This window comes from Corella eumyota, chromosome 4 (genome assembly GCF_963082875.1).
Source record: "Corella eumyota chromosome 4, kaCorEumy4.1, whole genome shotgun sequence".
Taxonomy (NCBI): Eukaryota; Metazoa; Chordata; class Ascidiacea; order Phlebobranchia; family Corellidae; genus Corella; species Corella eumyota.
The window spans coordinates 3435390-3459700 of NC_137493.1; the positions used below are offsets into that span (position 1 = coordinate 3435390).

Sequence of the window (24311 nt, forward strand, 5' to 3'; positions counted from 1 at the left end):
TAACTAACATTCAAGATAAAACATTTCGCAAAAATTTTCAGTAAAACAAAAGTTTGAGGTAATTTTTATTTTGGTTTTTATTAGGTCACGTGATATTTTTTGCCAATGATATTGCATACAAATTTTTTGAAAAAAAATTTTAAATTTTAAATCGAAAAATATTTGTTGTGTTAGAACCGCACAGGTTCAATTACCGTGTTTACAAAATATTTTTCGAAAATATTAATATTCATAAAAGTTATGAAACTTTTATTAAAAATTTATGAAATCTCAAAACCTAAAATTTTGTATTTAATTAGACGCGCATTGGCCTAACTAACATTCAAGATAAACCATTTCGCGAAAATTTTCAGTAAAACAAAAGTTTGAGGTAATTTTTATTTTGGGTTTAATTAGGTCAAAAGGTCGCGCGATCAATTCAATGCACGCGAAATAAAAAAATGTTTTTTTGTTCTTTTAATTATTTTCGAAAATTTCTTTATCTTGAGCATTAGTTATATCAAAACAGTTCTAAAAAAATTTAAAAATCAATGTCATAAATTTGTCATAACTCTCGGAAATATTAATGTTTGCTAAAAAAAATTTTGCAAGCACGGCTGTTAGAACAGTGCGGTTTTATTGGTATAGTTATCTTTTGATTTAAAAAAAAAAAAAAAAAAAATTTTAAAACTTTTTTACTAGTGTGCTAGGTCACGTGATATATGACCGGCCCTATGTACGCAAAATACAAAAAATTGGTAAGTTGATTATTTTGAGGAGTCTAAGTTGGGAACCAAACGTCGGAACTCAGTACTGAGAGTTGTGGGCCTTTCGCACTGAGCTAACTGCCACGACCTTTCAATGATGCAAAATTGCATACATAGCTTAAGTAAGCACTTGTAATAATAAAAAAAACTAGATTTATTTGATAAATAAAATATGGTTCGAAAATATTTGATTAATTTTAACATAAATTTTTTTAGTAATTAGTGATAATTATTTTTAGTAATTAGTGATAATTAAATGTCGTAAATAGGAGGTTTGCGATTCGTTGGGATAATAACAAACATACTAAAAATTTAAAACTTTTAATTTTAAAGAACAAAAGTTATCGTCTTTCGAAATTCTGACTAGAAAGAATAAAAACAATAATAATAATAAATACAATGACAATAACAATATGTTTCGAAATCTAAGATTTCGAACCATAAAAATATAAATGTAAAAATTTACGATTTATATTCACGATGGTATTTTTACGACAACGCTGGTGATCCGCAAACAGCGAATTGTGTTTTTTATTCCTAGAATTTGCCTTTGTTAGAATTTGCCATAAACCAAACAGTTTATTGTCGAAACTCGGATTGTTATTGCCATAAATAGAAAAAAAAGAACTTGGTTTTATTTTAAAAAAAGGGAATAAATTTCAAATAAAATGGCATCAGCATGTTGTGTAGGAAAGCGCGAAAAAAGCCATTCCTTTGGCAAGGAAGCCATCCAATACACAAAGACGATTAGTGAGGAAATGTGCTTTTTCTGTTTCGACGTTCTGTATGCTCACTTACACAAACTAGATGCACCAGGAGTGCCAGCATTTACGAACAACGAATAGTAAGTCACTCAATTCAAATGGCCTGTGTATATTTTACCTTAAAAGTAACATTGACATAAAATGATCTATTTCTTTTGTTTTACATTGTAGTCCGTTGTTTGTCACTTGGAAGACTGGAAAGGATTTTCGATTACGAGGTTGCATTGGCACTTTCTCACCAATTTCTTTACATAATGGTTTAAGAGAATATGCAATTATAAGGTACATTTGTTTTGTTTTTAACCCAACATATAAGCAGACAAAGATTTTAAAATCTGACTTTAACAAAGTGTATATAATTTACTGTACTTAAGTTTTGGATCATTTTTCGTTTGATAAACTCTACATATAACCATCTTTTTGATGTAGTTCTATGAAGGACAGTCGATTTTCCCCAATGGTTAAAGAGGAATTGAGAAATCTTCACTGCTCTGTTTCTCTATTGACCAACTTTGAAGACTGTGGTGATTGCTTTGACTGGGAGGTTAATAAAATCAGGATTACTTTTGTTTATATGTGTACCATCTGCTTTTTTTGTAAATTAAAAAAAAATTTGTTTGCCTAGGTTGGTGTACATGGTATTCGCATTGAATTTATCAACGAGAAAGGCCACCATAAATCTGCGACTTACCTGCCAGAGGTCAGCAAAGAGCAAGGTAATTTGAAGATTGTAGATTAAAGTTTTTAAATAAAAATTTCATTTTATTGAAATAAAATAATTTTTTCTAAAGAATGGAATCAACGAGAAACTGTCACAAATCTTCTACAAAAGGGGGGATACCGTTCCCACGTTTCCAGCAGCTTTTTGTCAACTGTGAAAACAAGACGATACAGGACTGAAAAGCTCACTGTTTCTTACCAGCAATATGCTGAGAGCAGAAATATCAAAACCGTGAATGGAATTACAAATAACTCTCATGGCAGTCATCCCTATCCACGACCGATGGGCAAAAACTACCATTCTTCAAGCAAAAACCACACCAAGTCTTAACTGAAGCTTTAAGACTTTAAATAAAAGACTCGTGATCGTAAAACGATCTCTACTTACCAAAAAACTTTTTAGACAATTGTATGTTGATACCAATATTTTAGAATTAAAACGAAATTTTTTATCCTAAAAATCAAAGTGATTTTTGGAAGTTTTATATTCCGACCCTATTTTGTTATTTGTAGGAATTATGTTATCGTTTCTCTTGTTTGTATGAAATTTTTTTAAAAATAATGTTTGATGTCTTATAATAGGCAAAACTTTTAATTGTTTTTATCTTATTTTAGTGAAATTAAATGTCCATTTACAAGAAGATTATTGTTTTTGTCAGTAAAGAGAATTTAGTGGTGGCCCGCTGATATAATAAGTAAATAAAAAGAAAATTACGCATACACAATGTAAAATAAAAAAATAATTGATTTTAAATACCGACAACTTCAATAATATTACAAAAAAACAATTTTACCTATTGCTGAATATTTTTTAAATATCTTCATATTAAAATAATTATGTAAATAAACCAAATTTTAATAACCATAGTTGCAGTTTTATTTCTAACTTATTAAAATAAATATATACCTTTTTTTAGTACACCTAACTATTGCCTGTTTAAGCATTTCATTTGTATTAAAATAATAAGCATTTTATTAATAGTGAAGTGCAATGGTAATGGGTTGTTTTATCATTCATGAAAAATCAAACACTTGTAAATTATATATTTTAAATTTGGGGATTTATAAATAAACAAAAAAAAACTATTAAGCATAGTGATATCTACTAACATACAAAGCTAACTCGTTGGTAAACAGTCTTTTATGCCAATTCCAAATTATGATTACAACCAACTAACAACATTATAATTAAATGCAGATTTTGACAAAATTACAATCGCTCAATCTCAGTAAATTGGTAAATGTGAAATCTTACGACACTTAAACAGGGAACAAACAGTTAAAAAATAAAAAACTGCACTGTAAACTTTAAATCATCTATTTTTTTTCAAGAATATATTTTTCATTTCTAATGAAAATTAAACAACACTTAACATTTTGCCCCTAAAGTGCTAAAATTGTTGCTTTTATCAATGTTTATCGGAAAAAATATATTAAATCTATCATTAGGAAGACTGCTACTTACTAGTACTATACAGATGCTACAAACAAACAGTGGATTAACTAGTAAAAAGGATAAAAACTGGTTGCATATTAAAGGAAATTTCAAGGTATATTGTGCCCAAAAAGTTTAACGGTTTCTTGCCGCTGACCGGGGTCTACCTTTAGAAGAGACTGGCCTTTTACCAGCACTTTTGCCCCCTCCTAACTTACTTAAAAGCATTTCAGTGCCACCCGAGATTTCCTATATTAATATGTAATGTTTTATAAAAAGACTTTATGAAGTTAAATTTTAATAAACAAATATACCTGTCAAAAATGACATGTCAAATTGTTATTCAACATTAAGGTTAGCTCTTATATCAGTAATTTGTACTGAGACTGGTTGATTTATAATTATGGTTAGAATAATGATGAAATTAAATGACTTTATCTCTTAACTGAAATAATCAACAAGAAATACTAACCATTCTTTATTTTTTCATTTTAGGTGTAACTGTCATATTTTAAGAAACCTTAACTAAGAGCGTTTTTTGGCTGATAGTAGTTTAAAATTTATGGCAAACAAATTCTAGTTAAAAAAACAAACTTTACCTCATTTCCTGGGTATTTTTTTCTCATTGAACTTAAAATTTCCACAGTCTTTAAGGAAGGTATCTTTAGCTCTTGGACAATATCATCTAAATCCAAAATAATAACACTAGTTAAAAATGCTTAAAAAAAATCATCTATAATTTTTAGAATACCATAAATAGGTTAGTTAGGTGTATATCAAATCATTTTTCAGACATTTTTGTTTAAATTGTTTAGTTAAATTACCGTATTCTGATAACTCCAAAATAACAGAACACAAACTCTCAGCAATGTCTATCTCACGAGCGTGAGCATTATAAGCATCAAGAATGACTTGAAGACCAACAACATCCTTGCTTGGAGAGATTACTTTGTAGGCACATTCTTCTACAAACATGTTAGAAGTTATGAATTAAGTGGCCATATTTATAATATAATCTTCTTACAATATATATACAATATACACTAATAAACAATTACTTAAAGGCAATTCAAATGCAAATCCTACTTTTAGGGCGCTGTGTTACATTTTTACTTAGGGAACAAAACAGACAATTAAAAAAAAACATTTAGGTACTTTTAGGTTGCCTATTGCTTTTAGTGTTATCTGTAAAATGAGCTTAAATACCTGCACAAGTAACAATACTTGCTAAAGCCATAAGTGCACTTTTAACAACTTTCATTGTAGACATATGAGTTTGCATGCATTCCACAACAAGAGGGATTGCTACATCGGTCAATGTGCCCAAGTTGTCATCTGTAGCAAATACAATTTGCATGAAAACATATAGCTGGCAATATAACCGTTAGAATTGTTATTTTAAAAAACACATTGTAATAAATAACTGCTCCAAATTTTACCAATATTTTATCTAAACATTAAATTTATGGCATCTTATATTCCCCTGTATAAAAAACAGAGAAACAGGAATTTTAGTTACCTTCAAGAGACAGTGACCATATTGCAGAACAAGCCGCTTCAACCATTGAAGTTGAATCTCCATGGACCTCAAATGCGTTACAAACATCCTGTAAACCTTTTTCCTCTGTCACTATTCTTGCATTTGATTCTTATAAACAAAAAAAAAATTAAAGTTATTTTGCATTTACAGTTTGCATTTACAGTTTCAAATAACTAATCAATTTAAATTAAAACATGGAATATTTTAAAGCATGTCAATTTACCTTAGTGTATGTAATAATAAAAAATACATTTACATACAAAGCCTGCCCTATAGCCAATGTTTTAATGGCCGCAAAATGGTTACAATTAATATTTCCTGGAATAATTTACCCATGCACAAACGTCAGTTTTCTTTATTTTGTAGGCATATTAAATGGACATATATATATATATCATCCACTAAGCTCATTATATATAGAAATTTTTTTAAGAGAACAGAAAGTGGATAGATAACAAGAGTTTTACCATTTACTGACAAACTCCATAAAGTAGCACAACAGTTTGCACAAATTTCAGCATGGTTTGGAAATTGTCTCATAACAGCTAAGATGTCCTGAACTCCACCTGCTTGCCCAATGACTTCTGCTGCATCCTCTGTCAAAAAAAAATTCATTAATAAAAAATAAAAACTGAAAAAAAATGTAAGAAAATTGTGAATTTATTTATTACCATCAGCAGAAAGTGCCATTAGTAAAGAGCATGCAGTTGATTGTAAATCATGACTTGTGGAATGACATCTCATGGCCAGCAAAATAGGTTTAATCATTTCTGTCGTGTAAAGTATTTCGTTCTGATCTCCATTCTCTATTAAGTTCAACAAAGTCTGTAAAAAATTAACATAAGTAAGATTATGTTTATTTAGGGCACCATTGCAAGTTGATATAAGTACAATTAAAAATAACTAAACATTTACACTTAAAATTTTATGACAATTAAAATTATAAAACTACTCCTAAAGTAAATTTTAGAAATTGGAAAAATGTTTAATAATTTTTAATCCAACTTGTAATTTTTTTTTAAAAATGATCAATTGTCAGCAACAGTAGATAAGATCAAAATCCCATTTTTACCACTGTAACATTTGTTTAAAACAGGCCAAATTAAAAAGTGTTACTCGGAACTTGTTAAAAAAATCCAATTGTATTTGAATAGCAAGTAATTAATTGGTTTACAACTTACAAAGCAAACAACTTTTAACATAACCTTTTAAAATTCCCTTTTTCCCTAAATTCTTAAAATCAAAGTTGACACAACTTCTTAAAAGCATTTTAATTTAATAAAATGTCACTCATTGGTGTAAGGAAAATTCGATAAACAAATATTTTTGAATTAAGTATATTTACCCTACAGCCAGAAAGCTGAATAGCAGAGCATTCAAGGCATGATTCCATTGTGTGAACAAGTTGTTTTTTCATGCTTTTATTAATGGTTAGACCTACACAATTTAATACACAATAAGTGATGTCAAAGCTTGTACTGCTTTAAAAAGTTCGTGACAATTACCATTATTGGTTTAAATTTTAGATTTTTTTTTTAATTTTAGATTTAAAATATAAACAAGTTATTTTTTGATATTGTTATCCATATATATACTTGTCAGGTCTATTATATAAATTCAAATATTGGGAACCAAACCCAATGGTTTGATATGTTTAAAAAATACTTACAAAATTTAGCTACTTGAGTGTTGGTTTCTAAATATTTAAAAACATGTTTTTGGGCTTCTTCATTTTCAAAATTGTTTTTCATGTACAAAAATACAGCATCAATTCCCTTGTTGGTTGGTAGGGGATCTATTAAAGCAATAAATGTTTATGTATTTATTTTCTACTAATTGTTCTAAAAGTAAACATGCATAGGTTTTGTTAAATTTATTTTTAACATTCAGTTTTTTATATTAAAAATAAAAATTTTAAAATACAAGTTATACTTTATTAGTTTTAAATCTTCATTATAAGTAAAACATATAGTATAAAACATAGAAACAAATGGCTTATTTGTTCAAAATTTGTAAGTTTTTGACTTGACCAAAATTACTTTTATATTGGCTATGATGTTGTGTCATTGTTTTGTTTATCTTTAAAATTACTATGATTAAAGTTGGATAGTTTTGTTCAATAATAATTTTAACCATGTTTTTTGTAAAAAGAGACTAAAATAAAGATCAACTTCTTTTCAAAGGAACCTTTTAATAAGCCTTGTTTTTACTAACTTTAATTGTAAACAGCAATTTCGAACAGAAATAAAATAAAACCCACCATATTTTTGAAATTGTTGCTTTTTCTTTTCAACCAGTTTTGAAGTTGGAAGTAAAAGTAGACATTCCCTAACAAAAGGATACGTCACCAGCTCTCTAAATATTAAAAAACTTTTAGAATAAAAACAAATTGGATTTTAAATCGTAAGTTATTAAATTCTTTCAATGTTTAATACCAAATTTCCAAGAACCGAGGTTTGTAGATTTATAGTTCCTCACAAAACAAATATATAACAAACTGTCTATATTAAATAAATATTGTAACACAATAAACCATTTGATGTTACTCTTACAAATACACCTACATTGCAGTTGGTCTTTGGTGAAAGTTTCGTCGCAACATTGTTCGTATTAACTGACACAAGTTAGCTGAGTACTTATATTTAGGCAGTTCACAAAGAATATCTTCCAGGCATTGTGGATTTTGTTTAATTTCAAATAAACTACTGGAAATCTGTACAGGCTATATGCAAAAAATAAATCAAATTTTACATTTTTGTTTACAATTTAGAAAAATATATTTGGTTTACAAAATGTTTGCTAAAAGATGCACCTAAAAAAGGTTTGCTATGAAGTAAAAAGTAAACTGGATCATATCTTTTTACAGACTTGAAAAAAACTAATTAACACACATCTTGTTACTATAAACACCAACAACAAAAAATAGTTTAATGCAACCTACCATACTTATAAATCATAAAACTGTCTGGGGCCAAATTTAGTTTTACTGGCCTATGTAAATTTAGTCAAAATTTAAAAAATAATTTTACATCTAAAAACCCGCAAGTGGCAAGTTCAAGAATGATGCACCCTAGTGACCAAACATCGCTCCTCTCATCATACGGTCTCTCCATCACTTCAGGAGCCATCCAGTTCATTGAACCTATTGATACAAGGATAAGCATTTGGTTTTGTTAGATTAATTTTATAGGATTTTGGGGGTAAGTAAGTCAAAGTTAGACTATTTACTTAACACTCTGTAGAAGATGTAAGTTAATTTAACTACTTTTCTTTTTTTATTTAAAGTATTTGTCTACTTTTACTAAAGTATCTACTCTATACATAGAAATATAAAATACATAGAAAAAAGGTAATTTTTGAGTGGACATAATTAAAAATGAAGTTTACTAAAAATAGCATTTAGAAAAATTCACATGTCATAAAATTAAAAAATAAAATTTTAAACAAATATGCAATAAAAGATTTCTAAATTCACAAAATATTTACCAACGGTTGTTCTTGTTCTAGTCCTGGCATCTCCCATCACAGTAGCAACCCCAAAATCGCCAATTGTGATACTTAAACTTTTAGTGATGAAAATATTACTTGGTTTGAGGTCACGATGAATCACTTGTTTTTTGTGAACAAAGACAAGTGCCTCAACCATCTGGCCAAGCCATTTTTTTAAGATCTACAAAACAGCAAAAAGACAAACCATTAAAAGTGTGGTACACAATGAACTAAAAACAATGTTTTTCAATACTGGCTATAAAAAATTTTTATTTGAAAATTAAAGTGGTATTGTCCCAATATTGTTATTTGCTGGATTAAATTATATTACCTTTTACTTGAAAAATAATTTCTAGACCTCACACGCTGTAAAATATATGAGTAAACAGACATGACACATTTACGGTAAAGCAAACAAAAAAGTCGACTTGCCATTTCGTCTATGCTTTCTTTTTTCACTCTTTTGGTTTTGATGATTTTGGCCAGGTCACCCATCTCATAATAGTCCATCACAATACACACGAACATTGCGCACTCATCTTTGTCCCAGGTAACAAAAAATTCCTTGTAACCGCACACAAATTCATGTCGCAATTCCTGAAGAGCCATAGCCTATAAAACAACAAAAAAATAATTTTTTAGTAAAAAATTAAATGATTTTACTAGTAATAAAATAAATTTAAGTTAACAGAGTTGGATTAAATCATAAAATTACAATTCTTTTAGTTTTTTCTTATGACAATCAACATGGCCTAATTTTTGTATACAAATATAATTTTTAAGTACCGGTAATTTCATAAACAATATCAACATTCAAAGTAAACATTTCACAACCTTCTAAATTTTGGCAATCCCAAATTCATTATAACAAAAATTTACACAGTACAAGGCCGGGAGACAAAACAAACAGAAATAATTGATAATCGTGCTAATAAAAGGAAAGTCATTGATTATTGGCCTTTCAATTCGGCACCTGTCTCCCACCTCTTTGAATGCTTTATTTGCTTCGCTCTCATCATTACATTCTACTTTCTTAAGCACATAATGGAGCTTGTCTTCTCTATGCTCCACTAGAAATACAGCGCCCTGTGCACCTTTTCCCAGCCTTTGTAGAAGCTTAAAATACAAAAAAATGTGTTTGTTTTGGTTGGATAAAAATGATTGAGTTATTTTGTAAATGCAATTTCTAAAAGCGATATCAAAAATGTAATTCTTTAAATATACATACTGTTTAAGTTATTAATAAGAAGTTGTTAATGAACTATACTAGTTTATAAAAATTTATTTTTATAACACAAACCTTGTAGTTTTCCATATCTTTTGACTGCTTGTAATTTAAATGGTGTTTAATATTACAGCTCTTAAAACACAATTAAAAAATCTACAAAGCAAAATAAAAACCATTTAATTTATAAATTTTTCATAAAAAATATGTTTATATTCTTACCAGTCTGGAAAGTAGGGCAGTTTTCAACGAGATCTTGTGCGTGCAAGCGTAAAAAAATGCGTGACCGCGCATGCACGCGTACCAAAATTTCCGGTCTAGGCGTGCATGCGTGATATATATTAGCGAGTTTTAGGCGACAGTACTGCGCGTGCACATTTTTTTAAGACACCGGGCGTGCAAAACGCTAATTCCAGGCGTGCATTTTTTTTAATGAAAAAAATCTCGTGCGTGCACGCTGCCCTACTTTCCAGAGTGGTATTTTTATACGACATAAACAATTAAAATTAGTAAAAATATTTTAATAAACCAAGAAAATAGATCAGATTTAATTATTTTTAAAAAGAAAGGCCTTATTTATTATATGCATGGAATCTTTAGATAAGTGTTTCATTGAATTAACCAAACAACATAACATTTATAATGACTTTTGTTCTTACATTTTACAATGTAAAATTATTATTATTAATTCTCGCAACCAAGCAGTTTACTTATTTACTGGTAAACTATGACTAAAAGTTAATTGCTTCTTTTTTAAGGAGCTTAATAGGAATTGCATACTTTGTATATAAACTACAAGGCCAAATAAGCATTTTACTTTAAACTAAAAAGGTGTATATATAGATGATTATAAAAGTTATTATTTAAATTAATTTAACATACAACACATGTATATATATATATACATTTAAAATAAAAAATACTAAACAATTACCCTAAACAATCATTAAATAGTAATGATTATCCTACTTATCTCACTAAATTACAAAAAAAAATTGTTAATGAAAAAGTAACTACTTCTTTTTTTTTTTGTATATATCTTTATCCTCGATGTGGAAGAGTCAAATGCGCGACTTAAACATAGAGTAACATAAGTTACTCCGACCCAATCTTGAGTTGCCTGTGGCAGGGATATTATAGAGACTATAATTGCGCGGTAATTATGCTGCTGATTAAGTGCTGGCTCAGAAGGAGTTCATAACGTTTATAGCACCTTACTCAAGGGCGCTACAGCTTAAGATCGGTGGGGATTGAACCCACGACCCCATGTGTGGTGTAGCAAGAGTTCTTACCACTACACCACGCTGCCGGTTTTCGTTTTATATTAATTGATTATTACAAAGTTACAAATATTAATTAAACAAAAAAAAATTACATGGTACAATATATAAAATCAGATTAAAATGTTTTTTTTAATAAAATAAGCATAGGTATAATGTTTATAATATGATTCTGTTTTTTTAAATCTTATAAAAATAAAATCTTAAAATAAATCTAGCAGCGCAACCTAAACTCTCGTTTCGACCTAATGTAAAAGAATTAACATAAATTAAATTTAATTTCGATCTCTTGTTTAATTTGTTTTACTTTAATGTCACAGACTAACTCCACACCTACCCTTACAGCCCTTAACGTCTGAACGAGATTTACATAAAATAGCAAACTAAGAACTGAAAAACAAACACGGGATTTGCCTTTGGTTAGTTTATAGCGTTGCTTGCGGCGTTAGTAACGGTATTGTCCGGTTATCGTTTATCCCCAATTAAAAATAAAAATGTAACAGCAATTTAAAGGTGTGACTTAAAACTAACATAAATTATTTTGTCAATAGAGAGTGTGTTTTGTAAATCTTATCTATTTTTTTTTATTTTTTTAAGGCCATCTAGCGATTACGAGTTTATACTAATTTACTTGGATTTGTAGCCTTGGAAACCGAACGCTTTCGGCTTCTAACTGTTTAAGATTCGCGTTATTGTGTAAGACAATCAAGTGCATTGTTATACGTTAAATTTGTAACAGTTGATTGACAAGTAATATTTAAAACTATAAATATTAAATTTTACTTTTTGTTAAATAAATTAGACAAATTTTTTATAAAATTTATAGTTTTTCTCTTTCAACCTGTAAGCTATTAAACCTAATATGGATGTCCAATCCCCTTACGACTATCCAAAACCAACGGAAAAGTTAGACCTTTTTACACGATATCGTTATGTTGAAAGACCTAAAACAGCTGCAGTTTCTTACCTTGAGCACATGCTATCCCACACTTCTTTAACGACTCAAAAAGTCTCACATACACACATTGAAAGTAAGAATAACTCGCTCGTTGCACTATTAACTCGCTTGTTGCACTATTTTTTATACATATATACATTTAATCATCTCAATAGGGACAGGTCGACTTCACGACCTGAACATAGAGTATTATTTGTTACCCGGAGCCAGTCTCGATCCCCGAGTTGCCTTTAGCAGTTTGGGATATTATAAATTATATTTGCCCAATAAATAAGCTAATGATTAATTATTGGCTTAGCAAGGGTTTGTAATGTTCACAGCACCTTCCTCAAGGGTACAACAGCATAGGATAAATGAGAATCAAACCCATGACTTTATGTAGTAAAGCCAAAAACCTGAACCACTTCAACTGGTTGCCAATTTTGTTACTAAGAAGAACTTTAAAGTGGTAAATTTTTTAGGTATTGGAAAAAACTTGTATAAAAGAAAAGTTGACGAGTTTGTTAAACAGAAGAATATAGCAGTTGCATCTGCAATTGAACAAACTCAAAAAAACTGTGAAGAAAAATATAAAAAAGTAAAAAAGTGTATATATATTACTTTAATTTTCATGCAAACTATCATAAATATTAAGACCAGCAGCGTGGTGTAGTGGTATGAACACTTGCTACTTCACACATGGGGTCGTAGGTTCAATCCCCACTGACCTCATGCTGTAGCACCCTTGAATAAGGCGCTATAAACGGTATGAACTCCTGCTGAGCCAGCACTTAATCAGCAATATAATTATCGGGCAATTATAGTCTATAATATCCCAAACTGCCACAGGCAACTCGAGACTGGGTCGGAGTAACTCAACTCAAGACTGGGTCTGAGTAACTCATTTAAATATTTAGAACTTGGTACTTTGTTTAATTCGAATATAAAACCATTAGTTTTCATAATTAGATACTGGAAAAAGAACTTTATAGAGCTGAACAGAAAAAAATTAAAGCCCTGAGTGAACAAAAACAGGAATATGAAGTTCGACTTCAAAGCCAGAAAATTAACAGAGACAAAATAGAAGAAGATAGAATCCAAAAATTAATCTTACAAAAGAATTTAGAAAGGGAAAAGGCCTTGGAGATACAATGGGAAAAAGCTGAAAGGTATAAACACTAAGCCTAACTTTTATTCTACTAAATTACTATGATAGTTTAAAAAAATATATTAACTATAATTTTGTCTAAAGAATAAAAATTGAAGCCATTAAGATGGAGCTCACTGCCCAATACAAACTTCTTCGTCGAAAAGCAGTATTCGAGAAAGAAAAAGATATTGCTTATGCATTAAGTGTAGCGCGATCTCAATTCAAAGAGCGGATGGCAATTCAAGTTGAAGAAACAAGATTGGAATGTCAAAAAATATCAGCAGAGATCCACGAACAACAAATTAAACTTCATGAAAACAAAATTAAAAATCTAAAGGAGCGGTATGTAATGTTTAATTTTAAGTAGTGGCTAAACATATTCCTCAAACCAAAATACTTAAATGTTTAGTAGCCCCTGTCCTTACTTTTTGTGTTACGTAAATTGTTGGTTGACAATTTGTTGTTGCCAAAAGGCTTTACATTTGGCTAGGCTAACAATTAAGGCCTAGGCAGTTTGTTAATGTAGCAATGAATGTAACATGAAAATTAGATAAAAAATGTGTTAATAGAAAATCTTGCTCAGAATATAAACTTGGGCAATCTATGTTAAGTTTTAAAACTTAAATATTTAAAATACTTTTGAATAGCCTACCTCGGAAAAAAAATGTAATATATCAAAAAATTTTATTAAGGATATCCGAACTGAATCGCAAATGCAAGTTTTATATTGATAAAGAAAAGAGCATACAACAAGATTACGTGGATCTGGAAAATGACTACTCCAAGTTTATAGATTTCACTACAACGCCACCCTGTCATTCTGATTATATGTTATCCCCTGGAAAGCACAACACAAAATACTTGAAACACAAAATGGAGCAATCTTCACAAACAAACTTAATAGCTTTAAATCAAAGCTCTGTTGAAATACAGACTTTGAATTGATTTTTGAAACTTGCTGAAGCAGTATTAAACAAGTCCCCATACTAACTCGATGATAGGTTTTTGGAATGTCCATTCAAACAGATAAATGTAACTGAAGATGGGTTGTGGGAATATTAAAAAGTCACTGAAACTTTTGAACTAGTCAGTAAAAGAATGTCCTTTGTTTTTAGTTTCCAATTTCGAATATTTTTGGACACAGATTGCCACAACTCTCCATGTCTAGGTTCGGCATTGACACATCTTTTCAACACCTCCTTTTGTTTTTCCTAAAAAGTGTTATTTTGGTTAATATTATCCTATTGTATACAATTGCTGCAATTATTAATATCTTATGATTTCATTTTCGAATAGTGTTATATTAAATAAAATTTCATGCATTTAACTTTATATTAAAAAATACACTAGAATATTTTACTAGTTAATAGCCCTATGGTTGTCATGGCAATTTATTGTGGTAATATATTTGCAACCCTCAACTATTATTTATATTTTGTAGACCTATACATTGGACCTACATTATATATATACATCGTCCACCTAGCGCCATTAAATGTATTTAATATTATAAATTATGTTTACCTCATTGCCATGATTTAGTTCAAAGCGATAAAAATATGCCCAAGCATCCCCGAAATCCTGATCAATTTTAATTGTTCTTAAAAACCATTCTCTTGACTTCGTTAGTTTTCGCTCAGTCCAAAATAATCTGGTAATTAAAAACGTGATAATTAATTTTATTTTTGTCCAAAAAGTAAGAAGGTGGTGTTGTGTATTGAAATGCTAACTAAAGATTTTAATAGAAGTAAATTAGCATTTAAAAATTGTGAAAAAAATGGAAATACAAAAAGTTTAGCAAAAAAAATATTCATAAATAATAAAAAACTATTTCATTATTTCATGTAGTGTTTAAATCCAATATGGTATATTGTAGCTTATACAATGCCTTAGTGTAGTAAAGCAACTATTTAAATTTGTAAAATACCAATAAGTTTTCGAAGTATTAAAATGGCTTTATTAAATACCTTGCCACAGAGAGTAAAACGTTCCTGTCATGTTCACATTTCTTTAATGCATCCACGCTCTTCGTTTTTCTCTGTGGTCGAGATTCAATAAAGATTGCTTCGGCCCAAAGAAGTCCGGATGTTGGGCACTCCTGGATCGCCTTCGACATCAAACTCCCGGCAATGTTTTTGATCCCAGCATTCCACTCTAATCTTATTGATGCAAGCCTAAAAAGAAAAATTTTTTCAATAACCCAAAACTTAACAATCTAAATGTTTTTTTCTTTTATTTGTAAAATTAAGATTTTTAAACAATTTTTTTTTACCATAACTCTGGGTTTAATGGATTTTTAAGTCTTCCCTTTTCTAGTACAGCTCTTGCTTTAGTGACAGAACCTTTGCTTTGCTCTAAATTACTTAAAAGAATCCACAATGGGGTAGCAGTGGGAGATTTCGATAAACCCTAAATTCAAAATAAACCTGAATTATGAAAAATTGTTCCTGATTTGAAATTAAATTAACGAATACACTTACATTATTACAAAAATTCTACCAAAATTTAGGAAAAAAAGCAAAAGTGCTAAAACAAAATAGATAAATCTTACTAATTTAGGAATCAACTACCAATTTTTAAAAGTTAAAAAAAACTTTTTAATATTTGTGGTTAAAAACACTAAGGTGTTACTACCATTGAGTATGCTTCTTGTGCTTTTGCCACATTTCCGACTTGTTCCTCGATCTGTCCTTTCATCATCCACAGTTTAGCAAAATCTGGGTATTTTTGAGTTGCCTCAGATAGAAGAGTTTGTGCCTCCTTTAATCGATTCAAACACCATTCCAATTTAATAGACTGAAAATAAGGTAAAAATATAAAGATTTTATTTGTCTTACATTCATGACAAATGTTAGAAATACTTTAATTATAAAAAAAATGTCGCTTTAAAAATTTTGTGACATGTTTGGGTTGACTACAAGATTACTGGCAAAAAAATAGCACAACAAGATTTGCTATAAAAAACACAATTTTAAAAATAACATTTACTGAAGTCATTTTTTAGATGTGGGTTAGCGTAAAGTAGCTTAAAAGAAAATGTCTTTGTCAAAAAAACGACAGTTTTTGGGCATTGGATATCAGTAAAATGACAGTAATGCATATAAAATGAGGGCTTTAGTATAATTGTTATATATACCCCCTTTTAGTCAGGTGTCAATGCCAACTCTTAGTTAGATCATTAATCTGTTAATATTACCACAAACAAAATCAATTTTATTTCAACAGTTATAATTATTTGCTCAACAACAACTAATTTTAAAAAATTCAACAAAATTTTTTTTTACCTTCATCATAACCCTTGGAGTGCACGCATTTGCTCTTGCCTTTGCCAACAGTTTTCTAGCACGATCGTGCTCATTATTTTCGGACTCTAATTTAACAGCAGCCAACCAGATATCCTCAGAATTAGGGTTGGCTTGAAAGGCAAATGCCAAAATCGATCTGGTAAAATATAAACAAGTTATTTAGTAGAATTTTTTTATGTAACTGTAAAGGGAGATCAATTGTAAATTTTTATGTAAACATATTTATATAAAAAATTGTACAGTATGTATTTTGTTTTTTTAAGATAAGGCAAGCACATTATTGCCTAAAGGTTCTGAAAACAATTTATAATTACAAGTCCAAGTTTCTTTACAAGATCATATATTATTTTTTAATAATCGACAAATTAATAAAAAGACAATAACAGAAAGTATATTGTATACTAAACTTAAACTTCCATTCACTAAATAAAATAAATCTTGTTAAAAATTCCAAAATATGGGTAAAAATCTAATAAAAATCGATCTACCTTCTTATTGAAAAATGAATTTTTGAATATTAAAAAATAAAATGTCACCTTGCAGCTGCTATATCATTTGCCATCCACTTAGACTTAGCCCCCATTAACCACAAGACCTCAGCTTTAGGGCAATGAGCAACGGCTCGCTGTAGAAGAGATTCCAGAGACTCACGAGTTCCGTGATTTTTTTCCAGGTAAGCAGCTCGCAACCAAATACTCTTTTTACTAAAAAAAAAATGTCCATATACAATAGAGCAAGTAAAACTGCTGTTTGTGGTGCGATGAAAAATTATTGCACGCAAATACCTAAAAATCAACTAATTTAATTAAAGACAAATTAGGAATAGAATAATAGTGGACACATTTTATAAATTGAGAAGAAAAATGAAAGCTAAGATACATTTTTTAACAAACTAAAAATATTCTAACAATTACAACTGTTTTTTAAAGACATACAGAACAAAATATTGAGTTTAATCATTAGTTACGAAGGAAAATATAAAATTACAAACATTTTACAAATTTAAATCACCTTAAAAAAATGTTACATGGATTATTTTTTTTAAATTCTAAAATTTAAAATAATAATAATTAACCATATAAGTAGAACACATAAAAACTAGTTTATAACAAACCTTGGTAAAGTGTTTAGCGCATGTGAATAAATTGCCCGGGCACACTCATAAGCTTGATGAGCAATGGAACTTTCGGCATCGTCCATCCAAGTATGTTTCCTATCCTCATCTTCTACCCCTATACCTATATTACATTAAAAAATTTTAACAAATTAATAAGTTAACTAAAAAAAAATTTTGCTTACCAAAAATAGGGTAATCTATATTACAGCTAAGCGGACATGTATGTTCAATTTATAGGCCCACCCAATGAATTAAATTGCCATTTGTAGTGCGAGGGTTAATTATTATAGGCAAGTATAAGTTGAGAGTTGCAACCATATTTCAACAATTAAATTTCTTACCGTAGAGTAAGTTATAGCTTAGTATTACTTATTTTAAATAATTTTTATATTATATGAACAGGATAAAACCTCTTAAAATTTGAAAATAAACTATTTAAACTAAGATATATGATTGTAACATTGTTTTACCATAATCTGAAAGTTCTTTTTAAAAGATTAGATTTATAAAATTCATTTACAAAATACTTACCGATAACATTTTGTATAATACATTGACAAGTGTGAATACTACCAGCTTTTTCACTGTTTTCAGCATCTTCTATCCACTGATCTCTATTTTAAAAAAGTTAACCAAATTATTGTTTAAAATTTTCTAACTTCATTTACAAATCAAAATTTCCCAAAACTTTTTTTTTAAATAATGTTTGCAAAGATTTTTTATGTACATCTTTATTCTTGATGTGGAACAGTCGACGACCATAACAGAGACTAACACCAGTACCCTAAACCATGTCTTTAGTTGTCTATGGTAGTTTGCGATTTAACAGAATATAATAATTAAGTTGCGCGTTAAGTGTGGGCTCAACAGAAGTTCACATCATTTATAGTGCCTTACTTAAGTCCGCTACAGCATGATAGCAGTGGGATTAAACCCTCAATCTCATGTTATATTTATTTTATATATCATAAACTAATTTAAACTTATTTTTAAAAAAACTTTTACACATTTATTGAAATGATTAAATTACCGGCTAATGTCCACCATATTAGCTTTTAAAGAAACAATCGATCTCTCAATAATTTTTTCCACCATTTTGAAATTGTCGTGTGCTTCTTCAAGCTTGGCAGCAGTTATCCAAATTAATCTGTCAGTCGGAATATGTTCTCTTGCTTTGTTCAACACCTATGATAAGTTATAACTAAGCTTAATTAAAACAGAAAAGGAACACCGCCAATACTGTAATAAATCCATATATAAAGAAGCTTGGTGGACAATTATCTATAATTTTTAGGTTTTTTAAAATAAGGAGAACCTTTATTTGATAAACAGCATTTATTATTATTACTGCTGTAATTAACACTGTGATTACAGAAGTAAGGCTACATTAGTTACCTTTAGTCAATTGTCCACCCTACAGGCTTTATTTCAAAAGTTATATTATAGCCACAAACTGCAACTAATAATTGTCCAGATGGTAATTTGCCAAAAAATTTACAAACTACAATTTTTTCGGTATTTTAAAGGCTGTTAAATTAGACAAAAGACATACATGTCAAATAAATATATAAATTCCATTACAATTATCTAAGGATTGTCAACATATAAGTTACATTTATATTTTGTATTACTGCTTAACAAAACATTTACAAAAGAACTGAAATACAAACCTTTCTCGCATTTTCATAAGACTCAAGTTTTGCGAGTGCCAACCACAACTCAGTGCTGTGAGGACAACATTCAACAGCACGAGCTAACATGATCCTTGCATCTTCCGTGTCCTCTAGCTCCACTGCAACTTTCCACAATCTTACAGAGTTTGGGATATGCTCCAAAGCTGTTCAAAACAAAATTATTTAAAATCTTTTTTTTTCTCTTTTTAAAAAAAATTAAATCTAAAATAATTTAAATATATTTCAAAGTCGTCTTTTTAAAAAAAAATAAATGGGTTGTTGTCGAACTTTTTGGCAAACTTATACCAATTTTAATATTTCATAGCTTGTGTTATATACCTTTTCTAAAAACTCTCTTTTTTGCTTTTGGATCAGTCTCCAATGAGGAAGCCCGGATCCAAATTCGAACAGATTGTGGAAGTTGGATGATGGCACTCGCACAAACAGCTTTTGCTGAATCACCTGGTTGTAACCTGGCTGCTTCTAACCACACATCTTCGCTCTGTTTTTTTAATGTCAGTTGAAAAATTAAACAAATGTAGTTTAAAAGTGAAAAAAAAGTCTAGTAAAAAACCAATGCAATTGTTAAGTGCTGTAAAAAATCAAAATGCTTAAACATTTCTAATAACAGTAGGTTATAATTTGAACCCTATTAAACTAAGGCTCCCAAAATTTAAAACTTTTTTTTGAATCAATTTTAAACTTAACTATACATAATTTTGTACAAAAATATTTAAAAGATAATTTAGTGAAGAATCCCAATATAACTCTCAAAGTGGCCCTTAATATAAAAACAAAATTGTAAATTATATCAGAATTTAAGCACTCTTTAAATTAACATAAAACCTACCTTTGGACACATTTCTGTCCCCTTCATGATAATATTTCTTGCAATTTGAACTTTTCCTGTCACTTCTTCCAATCTTGCCGACGCAATCCATGCTGGAGGGTGTTTAGGGTTGGTTTCACGGACCGACTTTAACAACAATCTTGCTTTCTTGATATCAGCTACATCACCCCCATATGTGGGTAACATTGAGTGAAGATCGGTGAGATATCCTTTAGGGTCGACGACTGTTTGGCCACTAACAGAATCAGATACCTAAAAAAAATCATTAGAAATTTAAACGGTTAATTTCAGTAGGGTAATATGATATATGGTCATAGCATTTCCAAAAAAAGGGTTTTTATGTTTTATGTTAGAGGCATCAATACCATATTATTTGCCTTAAGACCAGTGTTTAAACATAGCTTAAAACAAGTCACAACAGCAAACACTTTCAAAAAAAAGTGAAAAATTGTAATTTATAGTAAGAATTTAGAAAAAGTAATTAATGTTAAGATGTTACTAATATCAGAATATTATGCCAATATTGTTTTTGCATATGCAATAATAATTTTATATAATTCCAATGCTTTTTTACCTATTTAGGAATTTAAACGTAATCAAGTTTTAAATGTAATAAAATAAAAAAATCTGAATGTGAAATAATTTGATTGAATTACCTGACTTAATCTGATGTCCATTAAAGTATTTCGAGCTTGTCCAATTTTTCTCATGTCAAGTTCACCCGCTGGGGTGTTCCAACCAGGGGTAGCTGTACCTGGAAAGGGGGTATTTAACCCAGAAGCCCCTGGGAAAGGGGTGTTAAGTCCCCCAAACTGCTGCTGTCTATATAACACATTTCAAAACATTATTTTCTTTAATTAAAAAAAATAAAATAAAATTATATTAAAATGGCCTTTTAAGAGAAACTCTGTACATTTAAACATAAGCTTTTTAATATTAATTTTTAATGAAGAGTTCTAACTAATAAGTTCCATTTATTTTAGTTTTAAATAACCTTGGGTCAATGGTGTTAACAGTGGCATTTTGTGCCAGACCTCTGGCAAAAAAACTGTCTGGAACAGGAGTTATTTTTTCTCGTTGAGGATTTCTTTGTTTTTTGTTCCTTGCATCACCGACTTCCGGTATATTTGTCCAATCATCTTCAGAGATCTAAAAATATTAAATTTTTTTAAATGACTAAGACTAAAATTTTTTTTTACGATTTCTTACCACTCCCAACTTTCTCTTAAGATCGGAAAACATTTGTTGAATCTTCGGTCTCTCTTCACGAAATTTCTCAAGTTCCTCCCGCTCTCTTCTCTCCCGATATTGTTTTCTCCTCTCATCCATTTTCCGATCCACACTCTCATAAACAAGATCCGCTTCCTCGTCATCTTTCTCATAAGGTCCGGTGGAAAACAGGTTTCCAGCATAACCAGAAAACTGTCAAAAAAAAATACATTTTAATCTTTTTTATATTTACCCATCATGGTTTAAAGTTTTTCAAGAATAGCAAATCATGGTTTTTAATTTTTTTACCTCATCATAATTAGCATCATTAAGATCTTCGTCCTCATCTTCTGGCTTCCTGGATGCTTTTAACTGATCCCCGACAGTTCTCTGACCTGGAGGAGCATGTCTGTCATCCGTTGGATCACTAACATCTCTTGCAGGTCCGATATCAGATCGAGTTGTAAAACCAGTAGCACTAGTAAAAAAAATTGACAGCGTTAAAAATTTTAGTTTTTTTTTTATTATAACACACTATTTCTATTTAAACATCTGTATGACTACAAAAGCTTTATCATTCTTTAAACATATGTAAGAACACTTGCTACACTACACATGAGGTCATGGGTTTAATTCCCACTGCACCCATGCTGCAGCGCCCTCTATTGGGATGGAGTAACTGATGTTACTCTATGCTTAAGTCGCGCATTTGACTTTTCCACATTGAGGATAAAGATATATATATATACAAAAAAAGGCTTTAACAACAAGGGCATTTTGATTGCTGCAAGAGGTAAATGTAAGTCACAATTGCAAAAAAAAAATCACAAAGTCAGGGTAATAAAATATCGATTAACTATATGTTATGAATTAAATAAATTTAGTTAATAAGTGAATTTTAAAATAAATGTAATTACCCTCGGCCAAGTCCTGGTACATAACCTGGTGGAGCAGGTTGTCCAATCCAGGGTTTTTTCTTTTTGTGGACATTTAAAACCCCAGTTATATCTGTCATTTTCAATATGCCTTATACCAATTTTTAATTACTTAATTACGTTTGTATAAATTTCCTTAAATAGTTAAAATATAAAAAAGAATTGTAGTTATTTAACAAAATTTAGCGTTTAGAAAATTTCACATCATAAAAATTAATTTGTTACATATTTTTAAAAAAATATTGTAAAGTTTCTTTTTGTAGATGGGTGAAAAATATAAATAGAAAATAAAATACTCATAATCGACGTTATAACGAAATTCGCATGCTAAGCAGCATTTTCACCGATACGTGACCGCTTAGTGTCATTTAAATTTTTATTTTATTATGCCAAGTTGATATTATATAAGAAGGCGTAGAATATAAAATAAACAACAGACATCACTTAAAAAATATCATATTTGGGATACAAGATTCTCTAAGAGCTTTGATTAAATAGATGTTATGTTGTTTAATAAAGGTTCTATGACCAGATATGTCGTAGTAGTAATAAATAGAAATTTACATATTAATGCTTGTATTCTTTACAAAATGACAACTTTATTACACATAATGTGAATTTTATAAAGGTATTTTTTTTAGACAGGCCATGTGTTTTTTACCAAAAAAAATAATTTTAAACTAAATGAATAACGTACCAGATACGTAATTTTACCTACAACGCGATATTTTCTATTACGCTTTAGTTTACCCTGACCCTTTCTTTAAATTAAAAAACATCTGAATTTAGTGAAGTTTTTAAAAATTGGTTTTCGAACAAATGTCCGTTCGGTCAAAAAACTTTACAGTGTGATTATTTGCAATTTTTTAATAAAATTTAAAAAATTATCACTTAAACTTTTTGCATTTATATGCGACAATGATCCACCATTTAATATTATTTCCTACAAACTGTTTAAACACAAAAAAATACCTGCAATTCACTTATGTGATGAATCAAAGCCTTATCAGTATTCTTTATTAAGATTGATGCCACGTGCGCACATCGCCAGCGGATGGAAACGGCACGGGCCAATGATCGAGAAAGCTAGGCTCTACTGAAGAGCGTCTAAGTGGATTTGACAGTTCCTTTTTTAAACCTGAGTATTTTGATTCTTATGTATAATCCAAACAAGCAATTAATTACCAACGTGACCCATGGCCTGTGTATTAACTTGTTGTAAGAGTTTGCAAATTTCCAAAAGTAAAATGGTTAAATAGTCTTTATAATAATGTATATAAATATATGTAAAATTCATCGCTTTTTAACGTTTTTATTATATTTTAGGGTTATTTTTGTTAAACTTATTATTTTTTCTTCTTTTGTTTTAAAAGGCGCCATTTATGTTTTATAAAGTTTAGCCGATGCCCTACCAAGAATCAAGTGTTTATTTATTTATTTTTCCTTACTCGGAGGTCGTTATATTATCTTATTTTCCAATCACAGAACGGCACATGATTTTTTTGATCTCCTAGTTTTACATAATATTTTTCAGTTTTGGAAGATTTAGAAACTAATTTCCATGACCTAAAGTAAATTCGTTGGGCGTCAGTAGAATTCATCACTCATATAAACCCAGTCTGTTTTTTACGTTGTCTAAGAGTTTGCCAGTAACCCTTGTCCCCGTGATGTTATCTCTATGATTGGTTAATCCGCAGGAAGAAGTCTATCAGCAAAAATAAGAGATTTGTACGGCCATGATCGTATTTAGCGTTAAATTATTTAAAAATTTGCACAGCTACGCGAAACTTCTAATTGAGCTTTATATAACCTATAACACACCAAAGTTATTTTTTTTATGTTAACGTATTAAGAATTAATATTTTAAAATTAATTAAATATTACGCAGTTTTCAGTGAACGTTTTAGCGTCTACGGTGGTTTAGCGTTGGCTCGTG

General features: G+C 29.5%; 4 protein-coding genes across 4 annotated transcripts; 2 read left to right on the forward strand and 2 right to left on the reverse strand.

Moving 5' to 3' along the window:
* Window positions 1-1310: 1310 nt before the first annotated feature.
* Window positions 1311-3147, forward strand: LOC145751366 (AMMECR1-like protein). Its single transcript, XM_082567485.1, has 5 exons — window positions 1311-1590; window positions 1682-1792; window positions 1940-2054; window positions 2136-2226; window positions 2302-3147. The coding sequence occupies exons 1-5, from the start codon at window positions 1415-1417 to the stop codon at window positions 2559-2561; spliced, it is 753 nt and encodes a 250-aa protein (XP_082423611.1). The 5' UTR covers window positions 1311-1414; the 3' UTR covers window positions 2562-3147.
* LOC145751365 (uncharacterized) lies at window positions 3113-10077 on the reverse strand. Its single transcript, XM_082567484.1, has 16 exons — window positions 9995-10077; window positions 9679-9810; window positions 9127-9306; window positions 8692-8875; window positions 8235-8347; window positions 7770-7927; window positions 7466-7560; window positions 6875-7000; window positions 6551-6642; window positions 5877-6030; window positions 5673-5801; window positions 5185-5313; window positions 4872-5000; window positions 4490-4630; window positions 4265-4350; window positions 3113-3914 (listed from the first exon to the last, which is right to left on the reverse strand). The coding sequence occupies exons 1-16, from the start codon at window positions 10007-10009 to the stop codon at window positions 3801-3803; spliced, it is 1977 nt and encodes a 658-aa protein (XP_082423610.1). The 5' UTR covers window positions 10010-10077; the 3' UTR covers window positions 3113-3800.
* Window positions 10078-12005: 1928 nt separating this feature from the next.
* Window positions 12006-14812, forward strand: LOC145750099 (uncharacterized). Its single transcript, XM_082566042.1, has 5 exons — window positions 12006-12230; window positions 12619-12734; window positions 13106-13305; window positions 13389-13628; window positions 13979-14812. The coding sequence occupies exons 1-5, from the start codon at window positions 12062-12064 to the stop codon at window positions 14229-14231; spliced, it is 978 nt and encodes a 325-aa protein (XP_082422168.1). The 5' UTR covers window positions 12006-12061; the 3' UTR covers window positions 14232-14812.
* On the reverse strand, window positions 13954-22505 carry LOC145750095 (pre-mRNA-processing factor 6-like). Its single transcript, XM_082566037.1, has 18 exons — window positions 22358-22505; window positions 21750-21918; window positions 21441-21653; window positions 21226-21380; window positions 20888-21053; window positions 20232-20483; window positions 19721-19883; window positions 19379-19545; window positions 18739-18893; window positions 18240-18322; window positions 17706-17829; window positions 17128-17295; window positions 16571-16727; window positions 15921-16082; window positions 15559-15695; window positions 15254-15460; window positions 14811-14937; window positions 13954-14497 (listed from the first exon to the last, which is right to left on the reverse strand). Exons 1-18 carry the CDS (start codon window positions 22453-22455, stop codon window positions 14345-14347), a joined length of 2856 nt encoding a protein of 951 aa, XP_082422163.1. The 5' UTR covers window positions 22456-22505; the 3' UTR covers window positions 13954-14344.
* Window positions 22506-24311: the final 1806 nt, after the last annotated feature.

What these genes read in the sequence shown, in the direction of transcription:
- LOC145751366 (XM_082567485.1), top strand. Translation starts at nt 1,415, where the DNA reads ATGGCATCAGCATGTTGTGTAGGAAAGCGCGAAAAAAGCCATTCCTTT. An exon ending in GCATTTACGAACAACGAATA is followed by an intron (nt 1,591 to 1,681) that starts GTAAGTCACTCA and finishes TTTACATTGTAG; the next exon opens with TCCGTTGTTTGTCACTTGGA. An exon ending in AGAGAATATGCAATTATAAG is followed by an intron (nt 1,793 to 1,939) that starts GTACATTTGTTT and finishes TTTTTGATGTAG; the next exon opens with TTCTATGAAGGACAGTCGAT.
- LOC145751365 (XM_082567484.1), bottom strand. An exon ending in TAGAACAAGAACAACCGTTG is followed by an intron (nt 8,348 to 8,691) that starts GTAAATATTTTG and finishes TTGTATCAATAG; the next exon opens with GTTCAATGAACTGGATGGCT. An exon ending in AAGTATTGTTACTTGTGCAG is followed by an intron (nt 4,631 to 4,871) that starts GTATTTAAGCTC and finishes ACATGTTTGTAG; the next exon opens with AAGAATGTGCCTACAAAGTA.
- LOC145750099 (XM_082566042.1), top strand. Translation starts at nt 12,062, where the DNA reads ATGGATGTCCAATCCCCTTACGACTATCCAAAACCAACGGAAAAGTTA. An exon ending in GTGAAGAAAAATATAAAAAA is followed by an intron (nt 12,735 to 13,105) that starts GTAAAAAAGTGT and finishes TTTCATAATTAG; the next exon opens with ATACTGGAAAAAGAACTTTA. An exon ending in ATTAAAAATCTAAAGGAGCG is followed by an intron (nt 13,629 to 13,978) that starts GTATGTAATGTT and finishes AATTTTATTAAG; the next exon opens with GATATCCGAACTGAATCGCA.
- LOC145750095 (XM_082566037.1), bottom strand. Translation starts at nt 22,455, where the DNA reads ATGACAGATATAACTGGGGTTTTAAATGTCCACAAAAAGAAAAAACCC. An exon ending in GCGCTAAACACTTTACCAAG is followed by an intron (nt 17,296 to 17,705) that starts GTTTGTTATAAA and finishes TTTTTTTTTTAG; the next exon opens with TAAAAAGAGTATTTGGTTGC. An exon ending in AACTAAATCATGGCAATGAG is followed by an intron (nt 14,498 to 14,810) that starts GTAAACATAATT and finishes AACACTTTTTAG; the next exon opens with GAAAAACAAAAGGAGGTGTT.